At 35.8% G+C, this 25979-nt stretch overlaps 1 protein-coding gene across 1 annotated transcript; it reads left to right on the forward strand.

Moving 5' to 3' along the window:
• The first annotated feature begins 169 nt into the window (after window positions 1-169).
• Window positions 170-25979, forward strand: eRF1 (eukaryotic release factor 1). The gene is made up of 9 exons (XM_073087227.1): window positions 170-662; window positions 2964-3139; window positions 4122-4360; window positions 4913-5143; window positions 5587-5742; window positions 6607-6707; window positions 7842-7935; window positions 8315-8462; window positions 25759-25979. The coding sequence occupies exons 1-9, from the start codon at window positions 580-582 to the stop codon at window positions 25842-25844; spliced, it is 1314 nt and encodes a 437-aa protein (XP_072943328.1). The 5' UTR covers window positions 170-579; the 3' UTR covers window positions 25845-25979.

Here is a 25979-nt window from a genome sequence, read left to right on the forward strand (position 1 = left end):
ATAACAAACATTTTATAAATACTTTATGCTTTTGACGACATTAATTGGAGCAAATAAAATGAAATGTTATTAAAACGTGGTGAATATTTGGTGCAGATTTATGTCGATACTTTGTACTGCATTCAGTATGGATTGCTATTAAAACTGGCAACACTATAAGCTTTTCTTTTTTTTTTCTTTCAATTCCACGATCGACGACGAACGGAAGCGTGCGTGCGTTCGATCGCTTGGTCATTCACGTCACCTTTTTACCTTCAAATGTCTGATTTTTGCATCCCACATGCTTAGGGGTAACCGAAATAAGAAAAAAAATAGAACTCCGCGTACCAGAAGAAAAGTTCGGGCGGCCGCAGACGTAAATGTAAACTAGAAAGTGTGTGAACGTAGTCGCGAGGTTTTACTTTCGTCCGGTTCAATCTGGATTTGAGCAGTTCGAGCCGCGTTTCGGACACCCTTTCCCTCGAATTTAATTTATTAGCGAAGTTTGGTGTTGTGTTTTGACTTGTTACTTTATTGTTCCGTTATTTGGAAAGTTTTTGTGGTGTATTTTGCTATTTTTAATAAGTAAACCGATCCAAAATGTCCGAAGAATCGTCAGCGGATCGCAATGTAGAAATATGGAAGATCAAGAAGTTGATAAAGAGCTTGGAAATGGCGAGAGGGTGAGTATTTGATTAATGTTCTTTGGGTAGAGATACGCTTGGTTTATACAGTTGTACGGCCGCGCTAAGTTTTTGGGCTCATGATTGGATGATGCCAATTGCCAGCTAGACTGCGTCACGAGGGAGCACATGCGCATATCATAACCTAGCGGAAGAGGGGAACCAATGCGATTTACGTCTCCATAACTCCCGTTGTCTAGCGACGCCATTGCGGTGTGATAGGAAAATGGAAATTGCCGCCGTCACGCTATTCTCGACCTTACGGCGCGATCAATTTGACGCATCATGTGGCTGTCCACGTAAAACTTTTGTCTGCAAAAAAAAAAAAAAAACACTTAAAAATTGGCGCTAATTCGCCGCCATAATCTTCTTTATTTGGAAAATACAAGCAAATTTTCCTTTATCATATTAGTATGCGTCATCGTTTCGTGAATATTTTCTTCATGTGTCGACATCCTATTGTGATTATTGCAAAATTAATTGAAATACTAAGCATACGAAATATGAAAAGTTACTATATTTACTTAAATTATGTACTTAATCAATTTTAATATAAGTAATATTGATAACAAATACATTATTATGATATCAACTGTATTTCAAGTGGAATCATATTTACACCACAAGCTGTTATAGTACATTTTAGTAAGTGGCTCATCTGTAGTTTTCCTAAACCCCATAGTTTAGTTTGTTTGCTATAGTTAGTAAACAAAAGTGTAGTTTTAAAAACCTTTTATGCTTATTTTATTCATTAATTTTGTAATATAATATTCCAATAATCATGTTAGTAAGTAGTAATGTTAGCCTAGAGTATCTTGTCCCAAGTCTTCAAGGTATATTGAGCCAAAAAAAAAACGAATCTTGTTGTGGAGTTCCTATGGCTACCTTCTGGCTCTATCAGTCAGCACATCAATAAGGACTAAAACTTGTGAAGACAGGTAGAAGATATTTTATTTAGTTCATCATCATCATCAACCATTATTGTCCCACTGTTGGGCACAGGTCTCCTCTCAGAATGAGAAGGACTAAGCCATAGTCCACCGTGCAGGCCAAGTGTGTATTGGTACTTATTTATTTATTAAGTTAGGAAGTTTCAGTAACTAATGTCTTTTTTTCAAAATCGGACTACCATGGCTATATTATTTGTTGAGTTGCTGAAGTAACACAATTTATAAAATTTTATTCCATTTCAAAAAACAAAGATAAAAATGAATTACTAATTTTGATCTGGATATACATATGAACTGAATTTCCAAAATTAATGCAAACATATGGTTGTATGTACGGATGAAATCTATATCCCAGAAAGGTCTAAATAAATTCTTATCGGATATTGTCTCTTTGCACTTGATTAGAATGTAACTAAACTACTAAGACTAAACTTAAACATTTCCCTTTCTGAAGGTTTCTGTAGGTTGATCAAAACATTGAAAAGACTGATAATATCAGCTGTAAATTGCATCAATAGTTTATTATGCATGCATCTATAGCTAAACAAAACAAGAAAAATGATTGACAGATTCCTTTGTCAACGGAAAAAATCTTAACTGTTTCATAACCTATTTATATAATGATGATATACATATATAATTAGTGCAATATACAGGTTACATGACTACACGCATATAAGATGTGGTTTCATACCTAAGTACAGTGTGCCTAAAAATAACCACACACGCTTGGTTGATTCATTACAACTCTTATTATTCTTTGTTCCGTATTTGGGTTCATTCATTTATATATGTATGTGTTGTATGCATTTCTGTAACTTTGTATGTGTGAGTCGGTCACTGACTTATTTAGTGTTTATGTAGGCCTGTTAAAAATAATCAATTCTATTCGATTTTTGCGTATCCATGATCGAAATTATACTATTTGAAGTAGGAAGAAAAGAGAAAGAAAGAAAAAGAAAACTTTGATAGGTTAAAATTGGACAGATTGATTATTAATAATGGATATGAATTGTTAGTTTGTTGGTCACGGTAATGTGTTGTTAACCCATTTCTGTCCCACTCATGGGCATGGCTCTATTTGAGTGATGAGGGTTTAGATTATAGCCACAATGGCCAGGTGAGGATTGGTAGACTTCAAATACCTATGAAAACTTTTTTAAAACTTCAGACTAGGTGCCATGGATACACATAATGATGAGCCCACACTCTGATGGAGAATTTATATCTAAATTAATTATTTATCTGACCGGGCGTCGAACCCGGTACCCATTACGCGTCAGTCCAGTATGGTATCCTCTTTACTATGTTTCGTGCCTGCTTAACTAAAAATACTTACATCTCTTTCCAGGAACGGCACATCAATGATATCCCTCATAATCCCGCCCAAGGATCAGATCTCGCGGGTATCGAAGATGTTAGCGGACGAGTTCGGTACGGCCTCCAACATCAAGTCGCGCGTGAACCGGCTCTCCGTGCTCGGGGCCATCACGTCTGTGCAGCACCGATTGAAGCTGTATACTAAGGGTGAGTTGGGTTTGGGTAGGATGGATGGGGTGGGAGTTAGAGGGAGAGCGTTAAGGGCTTATAGATAAGGCAGAGGGAGTTAGGACTTAAGGTTATCAGGTGGAGTTCAGGGGCTAAGAGTAAGAGATGGAGGAGTTAGGACCTTAAAGTTGGGTAAGAGAAGTTAAGGGCTTAATAGAAAGAGAGGGTGGTTAAGGGTATGAGGCGTAAGAGAGGTGGGAATTTAAAGACACTACCTTTTACGTGCGGCTTCGATCGCATTCAGAGGTTGATGACGGTAGTTGTTTTTATCTATCCTTCGTGAAAAGTACTTTTGTTCCGCACAAAAGGTACCCTATGTCCTTTTCTGGACCCCTGACAACGCCCATATAAAATATACTATGACAATCGGTTTGGTAGAGAATGAGTGAAGGTGTAGCAACGAAATAAATAAACTCACTTTCGCAATTGTAGTATCATAGTTAGAAAGTATCTGTGAAACAATAGGATAGCATAAAAGTGGAACGCGTGTGTGCGTAAATTCGGGTAACAGAAAAAAGATTCTTAAACATATTTTTGAAAACTTCCGTCAATGAAAGCACCCGTGGGGCATATTCAGTGGGGCAGAAGGTGGTAGCACCCCTTGTGGTTCGACTCCGGCGGCACCACCGCCACACCTATTTCTGCCTAATAACAGCAGTGTTAGGCGCTACTGTGTTCCGGTTTGAAGGGTGTGGTAAGGGAGCTGTCTCACTTTTCAGAGGCGTTCCAGCTTAGCCCTCAGGGGTAGCGGCGCATCTGTGGCCGACCTCAGGTGGGAATATCTAATCCTATCTGGGGTTGATTACAGATGTCCATGTGCGGCAGTAGCCACTTAGCATCAGGTGGACTGTATGCTCGTCTGCTACTCCTATATTATAAAAAAAAAATATTCGCGTAAAGAAAAAGATCTTCAAACGAATTTTGAACATTTGAAAACTTTTTACCATTTTCTTCATTACAGTACCACCCAACGGCCTGGTGATCTACTGCGGTACCATCGTCACAGAGGAGGGCAAGGAGAAGAAGGTGAACATCGACTTCGAGCCCTTCAAGCCGATCAACACGTCGCTATACCTCTGCGATAATAAGTTCCATACGGAGGCGTTGACGGCGCTACTGGCTGATGATAATAAGTTCGGGTTTATCGTGATGGACGGGAACGGTGCTCTGTTTGGTACGCTGCAGGGTAATACGAGGGAGGTGAGTTGTCTCTTGTATATGTAATTTAGTAGAGTCCGCGCCAAACTGCTAGTCCGCTCCGAATATAGAAATGAATCGCGTCGCAATAACAAATTGTATGACAACACCTGCTCGCAACAACTTCAGAGTGGAGTAGCAGCTTGGCGCCGTCTATATGTACCATTTAATTTATTGCTTAATAAGAGACTTGCCCTAGTCTAACTAGTATTTTTTGCTTATCAAAGCTCGAAGAATCTATCTACACATCTAATCCCGCACGCTTCTCCTTCCAAGTCCTTCCACAACCTCAGCCGAAAACGAAACGCTTTAACGCTTTCTACACTCACAGCCCCACACTAGGATTCCCTGTATAGTGGGTGCTATGGACACACACAGAGACAAATACACAAACACCCAGACCCAGAAACAGAAATCTAAATTCATCATTTAGAAATCTATCTGGCCGGGGATCGAACCCGGGACCCATTGCGCGTCAGACCGGCGTGGTGACCGCTCCGCCAAGCGGGTCGTCGCTCAACTAACAAAACTAAGTTCTTATGTCCATGATTCCAGGTCCTCCACAAGTTCACAGTGGACCTGCCGAAGAAGCACGGCCGCGGTGGTCAGTCCGCGCTCCGTTTCGCCCGTCTCCGTATGGAGAAGCGTCACAACTACGTCCGCAAGGTCGCCGAGGTGGCCACCCAACTGTTCATCAGCGCGGACAGGCCGAATGTCGCCGGGCTCATCCTGGCCGGTTCGGCTGATTTCAAGACTGAACTCTCGCAGTCGGATATGTTCGATCCGGTGAGTTAGGGCACTAGATGGCGCTGTATACAATCAAAAACGAATCGTGTTACGTTCAGGTCGTGACGACATGACAAAGAAAATTGGTCGACATTTTTTACGACCCTTTTTACCTAACTATTCTTGAATAGTATCCCGATAATTAACGCCATCTTCACTTGACTAATTAGTTACGATTTAGTCCGCACCACATCGCCGCGGCGCCACCTACCTAGAACACCGCTTCGAAAATCGTTAATTCTGATGAACCTGATAAGGATAATGGGAATTTATTACAATTGTGCACTGTCATCGGTTCTTGACAATTGTTCCAAATTTTAAATTAAACTTTTGGTTCAAAATGGGTAAAAATCGAGTTCAAAGATTCCGTTATATACATACGTAGATGCGTACAGGTCAAGCTAGTAAAAGCGTAGTAATAATATCATGTTTTCTCCCCACAGCGTCTCCAATCCAAGATAATAAAATTAGTGGACGTGTCGTACGGCGGCGAGAACGGCTTCAACCAGGCGATCGAGCTCGCCGCGGAGTCCCTCCAGAACGTTAAGTTCATACAGGAGAAGAAACTCATCGGGAGATACTTTGATGAGATCTCACAGGTGAGTGACCGATCATCAGCGCAATAAGACTTTTCCTTCGGTTTTTCATGTATCATTCCTTCAAAATTTGATCCTTATAAGTGACACTATCTTATGGTGGAATAAAACAGAATAATACATCTGTTATTCCACCATTATTTTTCGAAATGAACTCGTTACATTCTATGATTACTACAAACTAATGATGAGGTTTTCATTTCTTGGGTTCCATATCCCGAAGGGTAAAATCGGGGAAGCCTATTACTAAGCCCCCTCTGTCTTTCCGTCTGTCCATCTGTCACAGGTCTCTAACTCTTGAACTGTAATAGACAGACACTTAAAATGTTTACAGAGAATGTATACCGGTGGCCGCGTTAGCAACATATACTAAAAATAAAAAAAAAACGTGTGCGATTTTCGCCATGAAGGCCTACTCTATACACATATTTACTATATCTTATATATAAAATTCTCGTGTCACAATGTTAGTTACCATACTCCTCCGAAACGGCTTTACCGATTTTTGCCAAATTTTATATGCATATTCAGTAGGTCTGAGAATCGGCAACTATCTATTTTTGATACCCCTAAGGGTTGTTCACCCTTAGCATTTTTTCTATACTAATATTATAAAGAGGAAAACTTTGTTTGTTTGATTGTAATGAATAGGCTAAAAAAACTACTGGACCGATTTTAAAAATTCTTTCACCATTCGAAAGCTACATTATCCACGAGTAACATAGGCTGTATTTAATATGAAATATATTTGATAAATAGATTTTGAGGCGGCACAAAGTTTGCCGGGTCAGCTAGTTATTTATATGGTAACACAATGTTTGCCGAGTCAGCTATTTGTACTACAAAAATTGGCGAAACAATTTCCAGGACACGGGGAAGTACTGTTTCGGTGTAGACGACACTCTGCGGGCGTTGGAGCTTGGCGCGGTGGAGACGCTCATCTGCTGGGAGAACCTCGACATTCAGAGGTAAGGGCTTCAATGGTACATGGTACAATGGTGCTCAAATGGTGTGGTAGAACACTCTGTGGTTCGTCTCCGGCGGGAGCCGCCACACTTATTTCTGGTATAACATCTGCTCTGTTCTAGTTTGAAGTGTGGTAAGGAAGAGAACTATGTAGGGCCAACTTGGTCCTTGGTAGTAACCCATTCTGTCATCGACTTTAATTCTATTTGGATTTCATTACAGATTTCCTTGGATGACAATTTCCGCTTACCATCAAGAATTGTATGCTCATTTTCTATTTATATATAATACACAAGAAGAAAAACAAAATCAAAAAAGGGCCTGTCATAACTGTCCTACTACTTCTAAGGACTTACTTGCAACACTTCATATTAGGCTTTTATTTCATCATGCCATGACCACATTCATCTATACTAATATTATAAAGAGGAAAACTTTGTTTGTTTGATTGCAATGAATAGGCTCAAAAACTACTGGACCGATTTTAAAAATTCTTTCACCATTCGAAAGCTACATTATCCACGAGTAACATAGGCTATATTTTATATGAATATATTTAATAAATAGATTTTGAGCCGGTACAAAGTTTGCCGGGTTAGCTAGTCAACATATAAAATGCTACCTATGACATATATCTCACGTAGCAACGGTTTGGCACCAACTTACCCTCATTATTAATAATCAATCTATTTAATTTTTTCCTTACCCAACATCGTCATTTGTTAATGCCTGCCTAAGAACTTTCAAATTTTAATTTTAGTAGACAAAAATTTGATAGAATGATACTATAACAGACATTAATGGCTTTCATATATTTAAAAATAACAACTTTTAAACAAGATATTGTAAAATACAAATATTCACTTACTAGAGTTCAAACAAGATATTGCAAGTATGAAAATGCTCCGAAGGGATTATCCACTAATTATCCACTAATTTATAACATCTCCATTATAAAAAACATTGCAAAAATCAGTTGACAATTCATAACTCAAAGCAAGAATGAAGATCCTAAAAATATAAAATAGACAAGTATTTAATAAGTGACGTAACGTATTAACAACCAGCAATATAAATGGTTCAATGTGATGTGCCTGTAACACAAGATACTAAGGTGTGCTTATATAAAATTACAGATATGTCCTGAAGTCCCACGCAACGAACCAGGAGACCATCCTGCACCTCACACCCGAGCAGGAGAAGGATAAGTCCCATTTCACCGACAAGGAGGTGAGCACATATTTTACGTTTGAATAAGGATGCATTGTTCAAAATTGTGAAGGTAAAACCTTTTGTGGTTCGATTCCGTCAGCACCACCGCCACACCTATTACTGTTATAACAGCAGTGTTAAGCGCTGTTGTGTTCTGGTTTGAAGGGTGTGGTAAGGGAGGCATTCCTTTCCGAGGCGTTCCAGCTTAGTCCTCAGGGCAGTGGCGCATCTGTGGCTGATCTCAGGAAGGAATATCTAATCCTATCTGGGGTTGATTACGGACGTCCATGGGCGGCAGTAGCCACTTACCACCAGGTGGACTGCAAGCTTGTCTGCTACCCCTACATTATATTAAAAAATGTCGTTTTCTATCTATCCCAATTATATCTTTCCGCAGAGCGGGGTAGAGCTCGAGCTGGTCGAGTGTCAGCCGTTGCTCGAGTGGCTCGCTAACAACTACAAGTCGTTCGGCGCCACGCTCGAGATCATAACGGACAAGAGCCAGGAGGGCAGTCAGTTCGTGCGAGGCTTCGGCGGGATCGGCGGTGAGTTTATCTTTTATCTTTTTATATCTTGTGTTATCTTTTTTTTTATGTTTTTTTTAAACTTAAATTGCCGTTGTTGTCGTAATTTGTTGTTTGGTGTCTTAATTTGTTTTTTTAGCGGAATTTTTAAGTTATCTTATTTTTATCTTTTATTATGGGTCTGTTTATTTTTAGTTTAATTTGTCACATTATTTGAATTTATCGTTTGTTATAATATTTTTTGTTTTTAATCTGTTTTTTTTCTTATCTTTGTTATCTTAATTATGGGGTCTTATTTTTAATTTAATTTACGTTTTGTTGTCTTAACTTATATTTTATATCTAAGTTTATCTTTATTTAAGCTATCCATTCAATATTATTTTATATTATTAATTTTAAGTTATCTAATATTAAGTTGATTTTTTTTTCTTTTTTAAGATAAAGAATATTTATCTTTTATAATTGTGATATAGCTTGGTAATACTTCCTTTCCTATATTTGATTAATGCAATAGTGAATGAAGTGAAGTTAATTGGAATATTTTTTTTTTATGCTATTTTGTATTATTTAATGCTATCAAATATACTATATGATGTCTAGATCGCGATTCCTTAGGGTATTTCCACTAAAGAGCGAGATACCCTTAATATTTATTAATTATCACTTGCTCGAACGTAAAGGAATACCTGAGAGTTACAATAAATAAAAATGTTCTCAAAGGTATGTGATACCAATACGCACTTGGCCAGCGCGGTGGACTATGGCCTAATCCTCATTATGAGAGGAGAGCCGTGACCAGCAGTGAGACAGTAATGGGTTGATGATGATGATGATATTTTATTTCTTATCACCTTTCTCGTTTACTATCTAGTCTAGACATAATATAATATGTTTGGTACATAAACAAATTTATTTATCTTAACAATATTTTTGAAAAAGAAGTAGAAAAACTAACTAACAATGTTCTAACAATACTTTTTTCTCTCCCCCACCCCCGCTGCCGCTAACAACGCTGGATGTGACGGTAATGGTGAAACTTTTAACTAAACAACAGGCATACTTAGATACAAAGTGGACTTCCAATCGTTGCAACTGGACGAACCATTAGACGACGTTGACCTCGACGACTACTGAACGTTTACGTCTGCGGGATAGCGATTTCGAAAATCAAAAACCAAAAAAAATAAAACTAAAATCCAAAAAAATGCAAAAATTTTCACGAAAAACACGCAAAAATATTTATTGATACTCACCTAAAGTTAGGATCGTTTGTGTAGTCCGGTGGCGTTGGATTCGTTTGTCGGATGATGTCCAGTGATGTCCAATAATGACCAATGATGTCCAATAATGACCAATGATGCCCAATATTGGCCAATGATGTCCAATAATGGTAAATGATGTCCAATAGTCACCAATGATGTCCAATAATGCTACATAAATAGCTAATGGTGTCTAATAATAGCAGATGATCATTGTTTGATATATGTAATCCATGTTTTGATGTAACTCTTTGTTGTTTGACTCCGTAGGCACTACCGCCTATTTCTGCCTCATAACAGCAGTGTTAAGCGCTGCTGTGTTCTGGTCTGAAGGGTGTGATAAGGGAGACAGACTTTTCCGAGGCGTTCCAGCTTAGTCCCCAGGAGTAGCGGCGCATCTGTGACCGAATACAGGTAGAAATATCTAATTCTATCTGGGATTGATTACGGATGTCCATTGGCGGCAGTAGCCACTTACCGTCAGGTGGACTGTATGCTCGTCTGCTATTCCTATACTATAAAAAATTGGTTGATGACGATACAAGGACATGGTAGACTAGCGTTTCGATCCGACGTCGCCGCGGCGATACAAACGAGATTGTAACGTAGTATGTAAATTACATCGCTTATATGTACGTTATATCGAGTTGTGTGCACACGGGCGGGTCGGACGCGGCGTTTTTACGCTGGCGTTTTTTTAAGCGGGCGTTTTGTTTTCTATGTTTCGTTCGGTATAGGTGCTGAGTATGGATTTTGTTGCGTATTTTTTATTTTATTTATTGTAATTTTCGTTTGTAAATGTAGATGAATGTTTATTAACAATGATTTATTTTTTTAATAAATTATCGTGTGGTTTGACATATCTTTGTTTTTTGTGTGTTACGTGAATAAAAATAATATAGTTCTGACTTTTGTGACGATTTTATTTTGCTTCTCGATTATTGACTTCACGATTATCTATAGGCGTCTTCGAAACAGAGGTTTCGAGTTTCTTCGTACAATTATTTTCTAAATATTATTTTAATATCAATTTACAGATTCGTTATTTCAATACATCACATACAGCATCATATTTTAAATATTGATTACTATTTTCATTGGTATCACTTTTTTATGATTATAAATGAAAAAAGAAACAAGATTTAATTCTATCTTTGAATAAAGATTAATTTATTACACTTTAATAACTACCCTCCCAAAACGCTTTGTTAATTTTCGTAAACCCCCTTTTATTTAATATATTTAATTCAAAAAGTCTGGATTTTGTTAACATTTATATTTACAAGATCTATTTAATGTTTGAGCCTTCGGCGGCACCACGGCCACATCCATTCCACGGCCATTCTAATAACAGTAACACGGTAATTCTAATAACAGCAGTGTTAAGCGCTGCTGTGTTCTGGTTTGAAGGGTGTGGTAAGGGAGGCATTTATTTGAGGCGTTGTAACTTAGTTCTCAGCGGTAGCGGCACATATGCGGCCGACCTTAGATAGGAATCCAATTTTATCCGGATTTCTGTGAAGAGCTTGTCAAATGTCGATTTGGTAGACAACATATTGGGTATATAGATTATTAATAACGGGCCATAGATTAATGAAAGTGAAACTCTTTCTATATCTGAGAATTTGAGGTTTGAATCCCAGGTACGCGAATTATTCTTCCATTTTTTCCGAGAGGTGTTCTTTTATTTTAAATTAATATACAAGTAAAGTCTTCCATCCACGCGACGTCGGTAACGTAGAGCGGCGTCAAAATAAACGCCGCGTTAAAACCGCTCGTTTGCACAGTTTCAGTTTGTGTTTTTCTATCGCCTATCACCTTGTTTGTCTGTCTTGAAATCCATTTTTCATTTGTGACTTTACACTATCATTTTTTTTCACCCATTCTTTTCGAAATGTGGAACAACTAGGGAAAAAGCAAAGGGTTTGGAGATCACAAATGATTTACTATCAGGTGGACTGCATGATCTTTATGTAATTTTATAAAAACTTTTCAGTTTTTATTTGTGTCCCCTCACACTTTAACTATGTTGCTTATTTATGTGCCTGGGAGTTTTGTAAAATAAGTTCTCAATACTTTGTGTAGCTTACCTCGCCATGACCGTTATTAATACTCAATCTATCCTAATTTAGCTTATCAAAGTTCGTAATTCGACAATTTGTAGTTTGGTCTGCAAAATGTTCATCTTTGGTACGCAAAACAATGGATAGATTGAATATGAATATTAGGCATGCGCCAGTAGTCGATTAAGATCTAAATCCATCTGATTATAGGAGGAATCCTATGGGCAACAGAGGCACAGTAATAGGTTGATAATTAGTGCTAAGAAAGGATTTTAGAATATTTGTCCCCTAAGGGGGCGGAATTTGCAATAATGTGTTCCTCATTTCGGGCCCCATTCTCCTTCACCCCACTCTACTCTACCCGCTTTTGAACCGTAATGCCTTAAGCCCGAACGATGTAGTATAAACCGTGCGAATGTAGTCTCGATATATTTTATTAACCTTATTTATTTCTTAATTTTAACTTAATAATTTTCTTAATAATATCCATATAAAACCACAACAGTGTAGTACTGGTTAGGAATGTGATAAGGGAGAGATATTTATATGAAGTCTTCCAACTTAGTTATCAGGAGTTACATCTGTTGCCGACATCAGGTAGGAATCCAATCTTATCTGGGGTTAAGAACTGCCCAGATGTCCATGGGCAGTAGTAGTAGATTACCATCTGCTGGACCGCATGCTAATTTACGTCTATATTATAAAACGGTTTATAAGGATTTTTTTATTAATATGAGGTTCAATTTACATAGTAATTTTAAAATGTACCTTATATATAAAATTCTCGTGTCACAATGCTAGTTACCGTACTCCTCCGACCAAACAATATCTGCGAAAAAATACTTTTGATTTGCCTATGGGTATGTCAATGAAAAAAAAAAAACGCCCATGTATTTATATATTTATTTTACAATTTTCAATAAATAAGTATAGGAAATCGGCCCCCTTTATAGATTATTTTTTGTAAATATTGACCCTCGTATGGAAAAGTTTACCCTTTATTATGCGAGCGAAGTCGCGGGTAACAAATAGTACATGTAATTAATATTTTCCTGTGATTGCTGACTCCAACACTAATTGTCTGAAGTAATACTTACAAGGCGTCGTATGCCACCTATATGATTTGATACCAAAACATAAAAATGTACTTATATATATTTTTAATATTTGTTATTATAACAGCCATTGAAGTAAATGCATTGTGAAAATGTGAACTGTCTACCTATTGTAGTTCAATGTTACAGTTGAATATTACGAAATAAAACAGTAATATATTCTAATTAGAGAATATAACGATATCTATATTCGCACGGTTAAAAATAAAGTGACGTTACGCGACCGCTATGTGCTATTATGTCGTTGTCCACACGCTTGCTAAACAACAAACAATTAGAAATACAAACGTGGTGGTCGTAGGTAGAGCCCTCTGTGGTTCAACTCCGGCGGCACCACCGCCACACCAATCTCTGTTATAACAGCAGTGTTAGGCGCTGCTGTGTTCTGGTTTGAAGGGTGGTAAGGGAGACATATTTTTCCGAGGTGTTCCAGCTTAGTCCTCAGTATCAACGTAGTGGTCGTCCTTAGATAAGACTCTTATCTTATCTGGGGTTGTACAGTCCATACGGCATTAACCACTTACCACCAGGTGGACTGCAAGCTCGTAGACCATCTGTCTAAACAGATAGGATTAGATTCCTACCTGAGCTCCGCCACAGATGCGCCGCTCCCCTGAGGACTAAGCTGGAACGCTTCGGATAAGTATGTCTCCCTTACCACACTTCAATCCAGAACACAGCAGCGCTTAACACTGCTGTTATAACAGAAATAGGTGTGGCGACGGTGCCGCCGGAGTCGAACCACAGATGGTTCTTCTACCTTCGTTTGTGGAGGTTTGGAGTTTCCGGCAAGTTCCAAGCGTGTAGATGCGGCATTAAATTTACAACTCATATACAAGACATATTATTTTAATATACATACATACATGCGAATTCTGCTTAGAGATATACCCCGTATAACTTGATGTTACCAAAATGATTCTGATTGATTAGAGCTTTTCACGTCTTTATTTTGACCCACATTATCTATGAGTGTGCAAAAAACACTTTTTCGTGTTAATGTCATTATAAAGTAGCATATAAAAATATGGACATCTATTTTTATTGATTTTCCTTCATATTTTGATTTTTTTCATGTATTGCTAACAAAAGATTCGTTATTTAAGTTGAATTATCCAATAATGAATTTAAAAAGTAACAAAAATATTATTTCCAAACTGGCTTAATGGGGACTTATTTTTTTGTCTGCTAGTATATTAAATATAACGTTATAAAAAATAACAGAACATACCTGCTATTTTTAACGCGTATCGGTTTATGTTATAATTTAATAAAATACCTGCTATTTTAGTTTAAAGTAAAGTTTGTTGTCTGGTGCCGCCTAGATATTGGAAATATTAATTAAAATACTAATAAATTAGAAAACGTATCTATTTATAATTGAAATTTTATTCTTACTTTAATTTAAGAACTTAAAAACGTTGGTATTAAATTTGACTGCAATTTAAAGATTTGTGAATTAAATTTGATTTTTTCGAAATTAATAACAGAATGTAAAACACTTGCAAACTTTTAAATAAACATTTATAAACTTGTTTATATTTTATTAAATTTGAATATTTGTCCGCTATATCGAATAAACTGAGATTCGTTTAAGTGTATAATAAAAACATTTTACTAGGTCTGGTCGCGTATTCGGGGTTATTTGAGGGGAATGGGAGTACATACTGTAAAAATCTTTTATTTTGATGAAAGAGGGGGTGAAACGAGGAGAATCCCACGAGCGGGAGTCGTATCTTACGCCCGTTATTGATATACGATCTATCCAACATTTTTCCCATTGATTTGATGATTTTTCATATTATACATTGTCAAATTTCGACCTTTGGTAGATAAAAAATGGATAGATTGGTTATTAATTGCTGGCGTTAAATACTAATTGAAATAATACACTCTTTATTAATATACGATCTATCCGTCGTTTTGCCTATCAACGATCGTCATTTGACAATGTCTTCATACTACACATTGTCAAATTTGGTCTTAGGTAGGTAAAGGTGGATAGATTGGTTATTAATAACCAGCTAAATGCTATTACAGCTAGAAAGTACGAATTTAATGTATGATTGCACTTGTTTCTTTAAGCGCGTTTTATTTTGTTTTGGTGTGACGATCGTTGGTAACGTATTTCTAAGCAGACTCGATTTATATACAAAATTGTAAGTCATATCCATTATGTTAACGTAGAGGAGAAGCATACAATGCGCAATGGAACGATGTTTGACGCCGCGTCCACACGCTTGCCAAACATTGACGAACTGTCACAAATTCGAACGTGTGGATAGTATGTTTGGCTCGATTTGTGTACTAAACAAATCAAGCCAAACGTTTGTGGATGTTTGCCGCGTGTGCTAAGTGTGTGGACGCGGTATTTTCGACGATACGCAGGTGGTGTATAAATACGCGTATCGTGTACAATACGCATAGCGCGATACGCGGCCGGTGTAAATTTGGTTCTTACTAAATTAAGGTACATGCATATTTTTACTCGATATCTCTTTATATTGTACTTATTTTAGGTTCTACTAATATAGGAACGAGATGGATAATATTCTTAAACCGTTAGACTTGAACAGTGAGATACAATAGACATATTAAATTTAATAAACGTTATCATTGACTGAGAAACGAATGGACGTAGAGGCTGAGTTTTGTATATTCATGAAAAGTCTAAGTATGAATAAACCGGTGATACTGTAGTGGTAGAAAAAGTGCACCTCAATTGGGAAGTTCGAGGTTTGAATCTCACCCACGCACAGCAGATTTTTAAAGTTAGGTACAGATTGTATATTAATAATCATTTGCTATAACAGTGAAGTCATATGACAGTTTTTGAAGAAAAAAAAATTTCAAAGATACGTGAAGTCTACTAATACGCACTTGGCCAGCGTAGTGGACTACGGCTTTATCCTTCGCATTCTGAGAGGAGACCCGTGCACAGTAGTGGAACAGTAATACGTTGAATAGGATATATTTTGGAGCAATAATAAAATAAATATCCATAGTAAACGTCATTCTATTCACTTTTGCAAAAATTAAACGGACATCACTGATTGGTTTTTAATTTTTATAGCTCTTTTATCACTATTATAGCACTTTACGTTGGGACGTTTTTGCAAAGTCTAGCAGTTTCTTGATCAATGGTAGACACTAATACTCTATAATAACCTATTTAAGCAATAACTAGAATATATTAAATTTATCACTAACGATACATTAAAACGTTCATACTGTAATAACGTTACGTTGTTGCTATTTATAACGAATATATGAATATATTATAGCAGTATTGTAAGCTTATTGTAAGACGCCAATTGATGTTATTTTAGAATTAGCGTATAATATTTAGGATGGGTTGCATCATGTAACTTTAATATTTACAAAAGCCTAATCAACCGTGAAATATATGGTTAAAAATTAATCTGTTGCATCATTTTAGTTACATTGAAATTGCGTAACACGTAACATTAAACGCTCGATTTCGATCGGTTAAAGTTATTGTATTTGTCAACTTCCGTATCTGTCAACGTGTCAAAGTTGTGGTGACAGCGAAGCAAATGACATTAACGCTTTCTACAATCACAGCTCCACACTAGGATTCCCTGTATCGTGCGTGCCATGGACACACAGAGACAAATACACAAACACCCAGACCCAGAAACAGAAACCTAAATTCATCATTTAGATTTCTGTCTGGCCGGGGATCGAAGCCGGGATCCTTTGCGCGTCAGACCGGTATGGTGACCGCTCCGCTACGCGGGTTGTCAGCAGATTACAACATTCATGACAGGTAAATTGGTGCAGCACATAATAGTTACATACCATCGCTACCGTCATGTTATATGTAACTAATGCAAACTTAACCGGCTTTTGATGCAACCCATCCTTAGTATTTCGGTTGAAACTAATGCCCTATCGTAAGACCAACATTTTTACTAGATAACGTAAAATCGCTAGCGCTTTTAGTATATCTATAGATAAAACTTATTGTTATGTATTCAACCGACATGTAGGTCGTTATATTCGGAATAGTTTTAGTAAAGTAATGCGAATATATTAACGAATTTATTTGAAGCCACAAAAAGACATTCATATACCTTCGAATATATTATCTGCTATTAATCCGTTATTTATATCATATCTGCTATTTATTGCAAATACACGATATTTGCTAATGATTATTAAATTTTGAAATAACGAAATATTTATGTAGTTTTAAACTTATCGTATGTATTATTTTGCTTATATTTTACAATACAGGGTTACTGATAATTCAATACATTCCCTTGGAGGGGTAAAAGTAGAGCTCATTTGCAATAGGTTTTGTCATTAAGTACCCTAGCCGATAGTGATTTGTTTTTGAGATATTCAAGTTTTTGTGTTTTTATTTCTATGTACCGATTTCAGGCAAAAAATAAAATGCTCCTAAGTGAATGTCCTATTTTTGTGCATAATCTTATAACTAACATCGCAACACTTCCTTAAAATGACATTACGCTGTAGTAGTACCCTTAAACTTTACGTTATGGAGGTCAATTTGCTAGAGTTCAATAAAAACACCCTTATTATTTCCACTCCAGAGTGAATTTGGATAAAAAGATGTAAGGAATGTATTGTACAAATGATTAAAATAATAGCCCTATTTCATTAGCTATCCAAAGTGCTACGAAATATTACGGTATTTTTTCAAATAAATAAGTTATTAGCTAGAAACAACTACTCAGAACATCAGTAATTTTCGGATTCGCATACTGCACTAGAATCTTACTGTTCGCCACAGGTAAAGCACATTACCTTAGTTAACACTTTAAACTGTGTTATTGTTGTGATTGTCAATGTAGATAAAAGTTTTATGCCATTTTGGATAGCTAGTGAAATAGGGCTATTATTTTAATAATTTGTACGACACATTCCATACAACCTTTATATGCAAATTCACTCTGAAGTGGAAATAAAAAGGGTTTTTTTATTGAACTCTAGCAAATTGACCTCCATAACGTAAAGTTTAAGGGTACTACTACAGCGTATTGTCATTTTAAGGAAGTGTTGCGATTTTAGGTATAAGATTATGCACAAAAATAGGATCAAAGTAGGACATTCACTTAGGAGCATTTTATTTTTTGCCTGAAATCGGTACTTAGAAATAAAAACACAAAAACTTGAATATCTCAAAAACAAATCACTATCGGCTTGGGTACTTAATGACAAAACCTATTGCAAATGAGCTCTACTTTTACCCCTCCAAGGGAATGTATCGAATTATCAGTAACCCTGTATAAGTTAGTAATAAACGCAAGAAAATATGTAAGTGCCTAAATATCCTTTTATGAGAAATGGAAATTTATTTAATAGGTATACCATTTAAAGGGAAATATTATGTACCTTAATTTTATGAGATAAGACGAATCAAATGACTAAAGACGATTAAATGTAAGGTGTTATATGAAACAAATACTTTTGGCGCCTAATATAGGCTTATCTCTGAGAAGCTAGGAGGTTGTAGGATCCTCTGTGGTTCGACTCTGGCGGCACCACCGCCACACCTATTTCTGTTTTAACAGCAGTGTTAAGCGCCGCTGTACTCTGGTTTGAAAGGTGTGGTAAGGGAGACATTACAAGACTTATTCGAGGCTTTCGAACTTAGTTCTTAAGGGTAGCAAATCTGTGGCCGATCTCAGGTAAGACTAATCTTATCTGAGGTTGTATCAGTAGGCACTTACCATCAGGTGGACTGCATGCTCGTCTGCTACTCCTATATTTAAAAAGAAGTCTGAATTGAATGTACCTATTGAATATACTGTTCTCTTTTTACTGACTCATAATTATGTCATACTTATCTGTGATTTTCAATGTAGTTAATTATGATTAGCTACTACGCTAATATTGTCCGTAAAAGCAATCTTAATGCAGTATGTTAAATATAGCTTACAATTAATTAAATAGTTTTAGACTTATAGTCCGCGCGAAACTGCTAGTCCTCTCTGAATATAGAAGTGAGTCGCGTCGCCATAGCAAATTGTATGACTACACCAGCTCGCACCAACTTCAGAGCGGACTAGCAGTTTGGCGCGGACTATACTATGTGTATGTTTTTTGTGATAGAGAGTAGGCTGCTCTCTCACGATGCATTTCAAGTTAAGATATTGAGGCAATAAGTTCATATGATTAGTCGTGTTGTCAGTAACTGATATTGTAGAATAAGGCTACTGTCTCACAATGCAATTGTTCTGAAATGTTGCGGCAATATTTTGATGTTCAATTAATTGTCGTAAATGTGGTTAAGGTTAACTTATAACATGTTGCGGCAATATTGACAGATTTGTATAATTAGCTACAATCGATATATCCTTAGATAGGGATTGTAATCGTAGCTTTGAATATTTGACGGTGATCGAACTTTTAGTGGTTCAACTTATGTGGCAATACCACACTTATACGCCCTATAACGGTAGTATAAGTCTGTGTTCTACTCTTAAGGGTGTGGTAAGGCAGACACACTTGCAAGCTTATATTTATGTGTCACGCATCTGTGATCGACCTCAAGTAGTCCTATTTGAGATCGTTTACAGGTATTCATGGCAGTGACTACTTAACTAAGGTGGACTGCATGCTCGTTTGCTATTTCTATGTCGTAATAAAAATTTTGAACCTTCGTCAGTCGAAGTCTGCGTATAGCAAATAGGAGTACATGGCGTTACTATTAGACTATCCTGACTAGAAATACCTAAACTATTCCTGTAGGTATCTAGCTTACTCCAAGTGGTAGAGAAAGGAGTCTTAATGTCGTACGGCGTACGTATTGTTCGAAGTAAGCTATTCGCACACATTATTGGACCAATATTACAATGTTACCAAATTTACACCGTTGTGTTTAAGCCCGGCCGTTCTACCTGCGTATCGTTGTTCTAAGGCCGTTTACGCGCGATGCAAATAAAATGTTGACGAGAAATATGTTGCTTATGTTGCGTGTTGTCTGTAAACGTCAAATTAATACCGCATTATTAAACAATCGACAGTTATCTGTGATTATGTTATACTAGAAAAAAGTATTTCTTAGTTCAGTATCAGATGAACTCTTGTTTATAGCTAAAATTGACTGTCAAACTTAGTCCATATGTATTCTTATGTCGTATGTCATCAACAGTTAATGTGTAGTAATATTTATTGCTGAAATGATAACTTTGTGTCACATTAACGCAATTTACTTAAATGAATATATTCATCAAATGACTAATTCTAAGTTTGCATCGTGCGTAAACAGCCTTACAATTTTAAATTAGGTTGGAAAAATGAAAAATTACTGTGAAATTAAATGTTTTATTTTATTATAGCGTGTATTTAATTTTAAATATTACGATAGTAATTTATTTACTTATGTTTAGAGGCAATCACGAATTTTTTAATGTATATTAGTGTGTAGTGTGTGTGTGTTGGTATAACAGGAGAAATCAAATGCTATGCGGTGTCATCTATTGAGGACTTGTAAAGGATAGGTTCATATTGAGATGGGGAATACAAGTTGCAAATTTTATATTTTTTATTATACATAATTATATTTTATATATTTAATGTACCTACCACGGACCTATGATTTTTCAAAGTTATATGCGTTTTAGAAACTTAATATTGCTTGCTTTAACGGTGAAGTATAACATTGTGAGGAAACCTGCATACCTGAGGGATTAAAAAAAAACTTCTCAAATGTATGTGAAGTCTACCAATACGCACTTGGCCAGCGCGGTGGACTATGGCCTACGCCTTCTCATTTTGAGAGGAGAGCCGTGTTCAGCAGTGGGACAATAATCGGTTGACGATGACGTCGCTAACATTATATATCTAGTAACTAGTAATAACTTGAAAATATACATATATATAACACCTGTTATATGATATAATATATGAAATCAGATTTTTTAAATAAAAATATGTTTACTCCTGTCATATTAACGCACACGCTTAGAGTATATTTTGAAAAGATTTTCATTGTATTTTAGGAATTATTGCCTAAAAGTGTAGAAATGGCGTCTCCATTCAAGTTAAAATATTTATAAGAAAACTTAAAATTTATGGAGATTTTCTTATTAAAGACACTAAAACATACGTTCAGTCTTATTGAAAATACTGTCAATGTTACTGACGTGTTATAGTTATGAATACATTTTTGACGTTTGTACTAGACACTGTCAATGCACGTTCATTATTATTGACAGTATTGATTAGTATTGAATGTATGCCTTGTGAAATTTCGATAGCGTGATTCAGGCAACCTGTAGCGCCATCTCTAGGTATATATGAAACACAAATATCTACAGTATGTTCGAAATTTGAAAATAAAAATTAATTTAATTAAGGTTTTCTTTTAAATTTGAATGGAGACAACTTTTGGCAATATGTTTCGTTCCTTAGAATGTAACAGAGTGTTGTTAGTACTTGTTCATATAGAAGCCGTGTCGCGGTAACGAAATATTAATATATGGTATTGTATGGAGTGTGTATGTAAGGATTTCTCATACAACACGCGCACAGCGCTATATCAGTCCAATAGAGTTGTATGAAAGTATTCATACTAATCTGACAACTCGCTTGCAGCTTTGTCAGATGTATGGAGTTGTATGAGAGTTTGTACTTATCCGAGGCGTTCCAACTTAGTCCTCACAGTATCAGTGGCCGACCTCAGGTAGGAGTCTATTCTTAGGGAACGTATCCATACTACGTGACCCTTTAAGGGTGGAGGGGGTCTTTAAAAATACCTCGCTTGGTCATAGGGATGGCGGTCATAGGTTCTTGTCACGTAGTCTATGAGAAACAAATGTGATTAAAAGAAAAGAATACTTCCACTTTAGTAAATTAGGTTCCTGAGCCAGTCAAAATATATTTCGAGGGGCGAAAAGTCGAGGGGGGGGGGCGGTCTTAGCAAACACTACGGATGATCACTAGAAGGGGAGAGGGTAAAATTGTTAATACGGGACGCGTACTATGGGTAGAGTCCGTGCCAAACTTCTAGTCCGCTCTGAAGTAGTTGCGCGCAGGTGTATTCAGAGAGCTAATGCTGTTGAACACAACTACAAGCGTATTCTCCGTAGTAACAGTAAGGGCACACTAATTGCGCAATGTGCCCGCGGGCCAGAGCGGGCAGCGGAGGATGCCATGGTCCCGCGCTGTCTTCGTCCCGCTAATATCTACAATTTGCTGTTGCGACGCGATTCGTTTCTTTATTCAGAGCGGACTAGAAGTTTGGCGCGGACTGCGTTCCATTATTTGGGGTCGTTCAGATGTCAATGCGGCAGTAGCCTTACGTAAGTCGACTGCATGCTCGTCTGCTACTACCATATTATATTCGAAGGTCCGCGTACGCGAGTTCCATATGAATAAGTACTCAGTCGGTTGGTTTGATATTGTATGCTTTTCTGATATATAAACAAAAACGTTTGCAATTGGTATTCGTGTTGTTATTTCAATGTCTTTTTCTATGCTTTATTTACGGATTTTAAGGTTTGTAAACTTTGAAACATTTATTGGAAATATTTTTTCTTAATGTTGAATATAAGTACATACTTTTTACAATACAATACTATGAATTTCGTCATCGCTGTTGTACAAAATTAATTTAAGATAAATTCATTAATATTTAATTACAAAATGTTTTATGTAACATAAATTTTGAGATAAAAAATATAAAACGAATATAGAAATGCAATAGTATTAAAATTTTAAACCAATCTATCGATAACTTAATCAAAAATCATCCTAACATTATAAATGCGAATGTGTGTTTGTTTGTCACACTCCCATGCCTTAACTACACAACCGGTTGTCATGAAATGTTGTACACACGTCGTCAGGGGTTCAGAAAAGGGGTGTTTTATCTCGAAAAAAGACTGTTCCCGAAGGATGGATACAAGAAATCAACGGATTGCACTCTGAGAGTGCCGGCAGAAGAAAACTTGAATATTAACGTTGTGCATTTTTGATATTTTGGAATGGTTAGACAATAATTTTGCATGAATTGTTGAAATTATCAGTATAAAAGTACTATAATTTATGTGGTAAAATACAATATTCATTTATTGCCCTACCGTGCGCAAACATGACTGTCTTGCGAATTTTCGATCAGGTCACGTGTCCTGACGCGAGTTTAACATTTTCTACCCATCACTTTTTCACTTCAAAACTGACCGCGTGGAAGCCGCGGGTAAAAGCTAGTTAAATGTAATGTCCATCGCAAAGTATTTGGAAATCCACTTGGGGAAGTGAGTGGAGTTATTTTTCGGGTTGTGTGTGTTATTTTCCTTTTTTTGTGGTTTATGTATCATCATAAAATAATGAGATGTATATCATAAATTAAACTCTATATTTGGTATATATTATAATGGAAAAAAGAAGTGTGTAATGTATATTAGAAGTTATACTTCTTTGTGTGTTAAAAAAAGTGTATTTTTTAATGTGTAACGTGTAACGTGCGATTGAAACTAAAATTGAATCAAAGGAAAAACAATATTACAAATTAATTTGTATGTTTAATATCGTCTTTGTGTGTTAATAAATTAATATAGTTTTAAAACTAAAAACCACGCTAAAATCGTACAAGGAAAATCGTTAATCCTGACGATCCTGATGAGACAAAGTTAAAATTGGACAAAATGATTAAAATCATGTTTTATCATCGGTTCTAGATAGGTATTCAACATTTTAAATTAAACGGACCGTTCAAAGTGTGTAAAAATCGAGTTTAAACATTCCGTTACATACATACATACAGGTCAAGCTAATAGAAGCGTGGTACAAATAGTGTATTTTTCAATGTGTACACGCGCGAGCGAAACTATTGCAAAAGAAATAAATATTACAAAATGATTGGCACATATATCGTACGATATCACATGTATAAGTAGATGATAAATGAATATATAGTATGATTCATAATTAGGTGTCCAAAATGTAAACAAAGGTGTTGACCTATCAAGAAAATATGTTTCAAATGGTAGTTTCTTATTTTGACAATATTAAATTAATACAACGATAATAAAATAATAATCTAAGTAAATTAAAATCAATTCAAATTTTCCAATATTTATATTAACTCAATTTCATTTCATACAGTAATAATAATAAAAAACAATATTTATGGTAGAAAATTAAATTGTGATAATGGTAACACAATCGGAATCCAAAACATTTTTTGTGCCGCTATTTTTAAGTGTTGTAGTTGATATTATTCATTTTCGTGATCGTGGTCGAACTCAAAAGTTTTGTGGTTTACATAGCGCGTTTTTTTAAAATTGAGTGCAGTTATTAAGATTTTATTATTTGTCGAGTATGTGAAAGTTTTCGTTTCTTGTTAATTTGTTAAGGTTTGCAATATCTGTTATCGTAGTTTGACACTGACATTTCTTTGTTTACATTTTGGACACCTAATTATAAATCAGACTATAGTTATTGTAACGTAACGCTACAGTGTAACAGCTTTCGTTACATAAATCGTTTCATTATAATACTTTTTAACACACTTTTTTTCTCCTAATGATGCCGCCTAAAGAAGTATAACTTCAATTAGAATGTATGGTTGATTCAATGTTTTTTAAATGTGATTCATGATTTTTTTACATGCATCCAACTGGATTCGAGGTAATATGGATTTAGGTTTTTGAGTTTAAGTTTTGTGTTTATTTTTAATTTTGAAAATATTTTTTTATGAATTTGGAGTGTGTGAAGGTGGAATGTTTTTTTATTCTTATTTTTTTAAAGGTGTTCACATTTTTTTCTTTTGAAGTTATTTTTTTTGAAATGTCATTTAGTTATAGATACATTTTTACATATTTATACGTATTTATTTTTGACGTCATATTTTTTTTTGTCATATATAATTATTTATATATAACGTGTTCACATTGTTTTTGATTTTGACAAATTTTTGACATGCCATTTATAGTGTAACAAACTTTTCTATGCGTGTGTCAGCGGTGCCAAGGGCGTTTATAATGTTGCCAGGTTGGCCAAACTAACCAATAAGTGGAAAATTTTAACAAATATGTTATCTATCAATATTAAATATAATATTATGAATCTCTAAAAATAAAGTAAAAATATAATAGTATTAGGTACGCTTATTTTAATTAGCTTATATAAACGATCGTTTCCAAGACATTCTTGAATCAAATCAAATTATTGTTGTAGTTCTATAAACATACATAGATTTTTTTTAAACAAAATACAGTACAATTACACACTATTAAGACAAGTTGTTATTTTTAAAACCGCAATTTTATTAAATTAATGTAAAAACTACTTCTTGCCCGGGAAGATTTAAATATTGCTCATGAAGCCGACAACAAATTACTGTTTTTGAAAACCACCACATTCACAGAAAAGTTTGTCGGACTATGCAGGGTGAATTTTTCAAATGGGCCTTCAGGGCCTAATCCGAAACTATAAGCTTTAGTGAAAAATGCTAAAAGGAGTTACGAGGCCGATTTAGATACAATATATATTTTTTTAAATGAGGCTTTTCCGTTAGTTAGTCATTTATCATTACTTCCCAGAATTTGATCCATATGCGTGACACTATCCGATAGTAGAATAAAATAACGTGTGTTATTTTTTTCAAAATGATCTCGTTCGATTTCCGGCTAGGGAAAAAGATATTTAAAAAAAAACATGATGTAGTTTTAGTTTTTATCAAATCGGACTCGTAACACCTTTAAGCACTTTTCGTTAATCCTTATTCGATCCTCATAGATTCGGATTTGGCCCTGAAAGCCTATTTGAAAAATTCACCCTATTATATATAGGGTGTTCAGATACGGTCACGTGTTCAATTTTTTTTTACACTGACATAATTACTTTTGTTTCATCACTAATGGATATACCTGTGTGGTTCCAGGTCTTCTCCGCTACAAGGTGGACTTCCAATCTATGCAGCTGGACGACGAGGAGATCGACAACTTGTACGATATCGATGATTATTAGACTGTTAACGGCACATCACTATTGCTTCTAACCGCATAACGTACCTATACTCGAAGCCCGATATAAACGCTCTCTGCACTCACAGCCCCACACTAGGATTCCCTGTGTCGTGGGTGCCATGGACACACAAATACA

Source organism: Epargyreus clarus, unplaced genomic scaffold, assembly GCF_041222505.1.
Source record: "Epargyreus clarus isolate Ecla_fem2 unplaced genomic scaffold, WU_Ecla_fem_2.2 ptg000025l, whole genome shotgun sequence".
In the NCBI taxonomy this organism is placed as follows: Eukaryota; Metazoa; Arthropoda; class Insecta; order Lepidoptera; family Hesperiidae; genus Epargyreus; species Epargyreus clarus.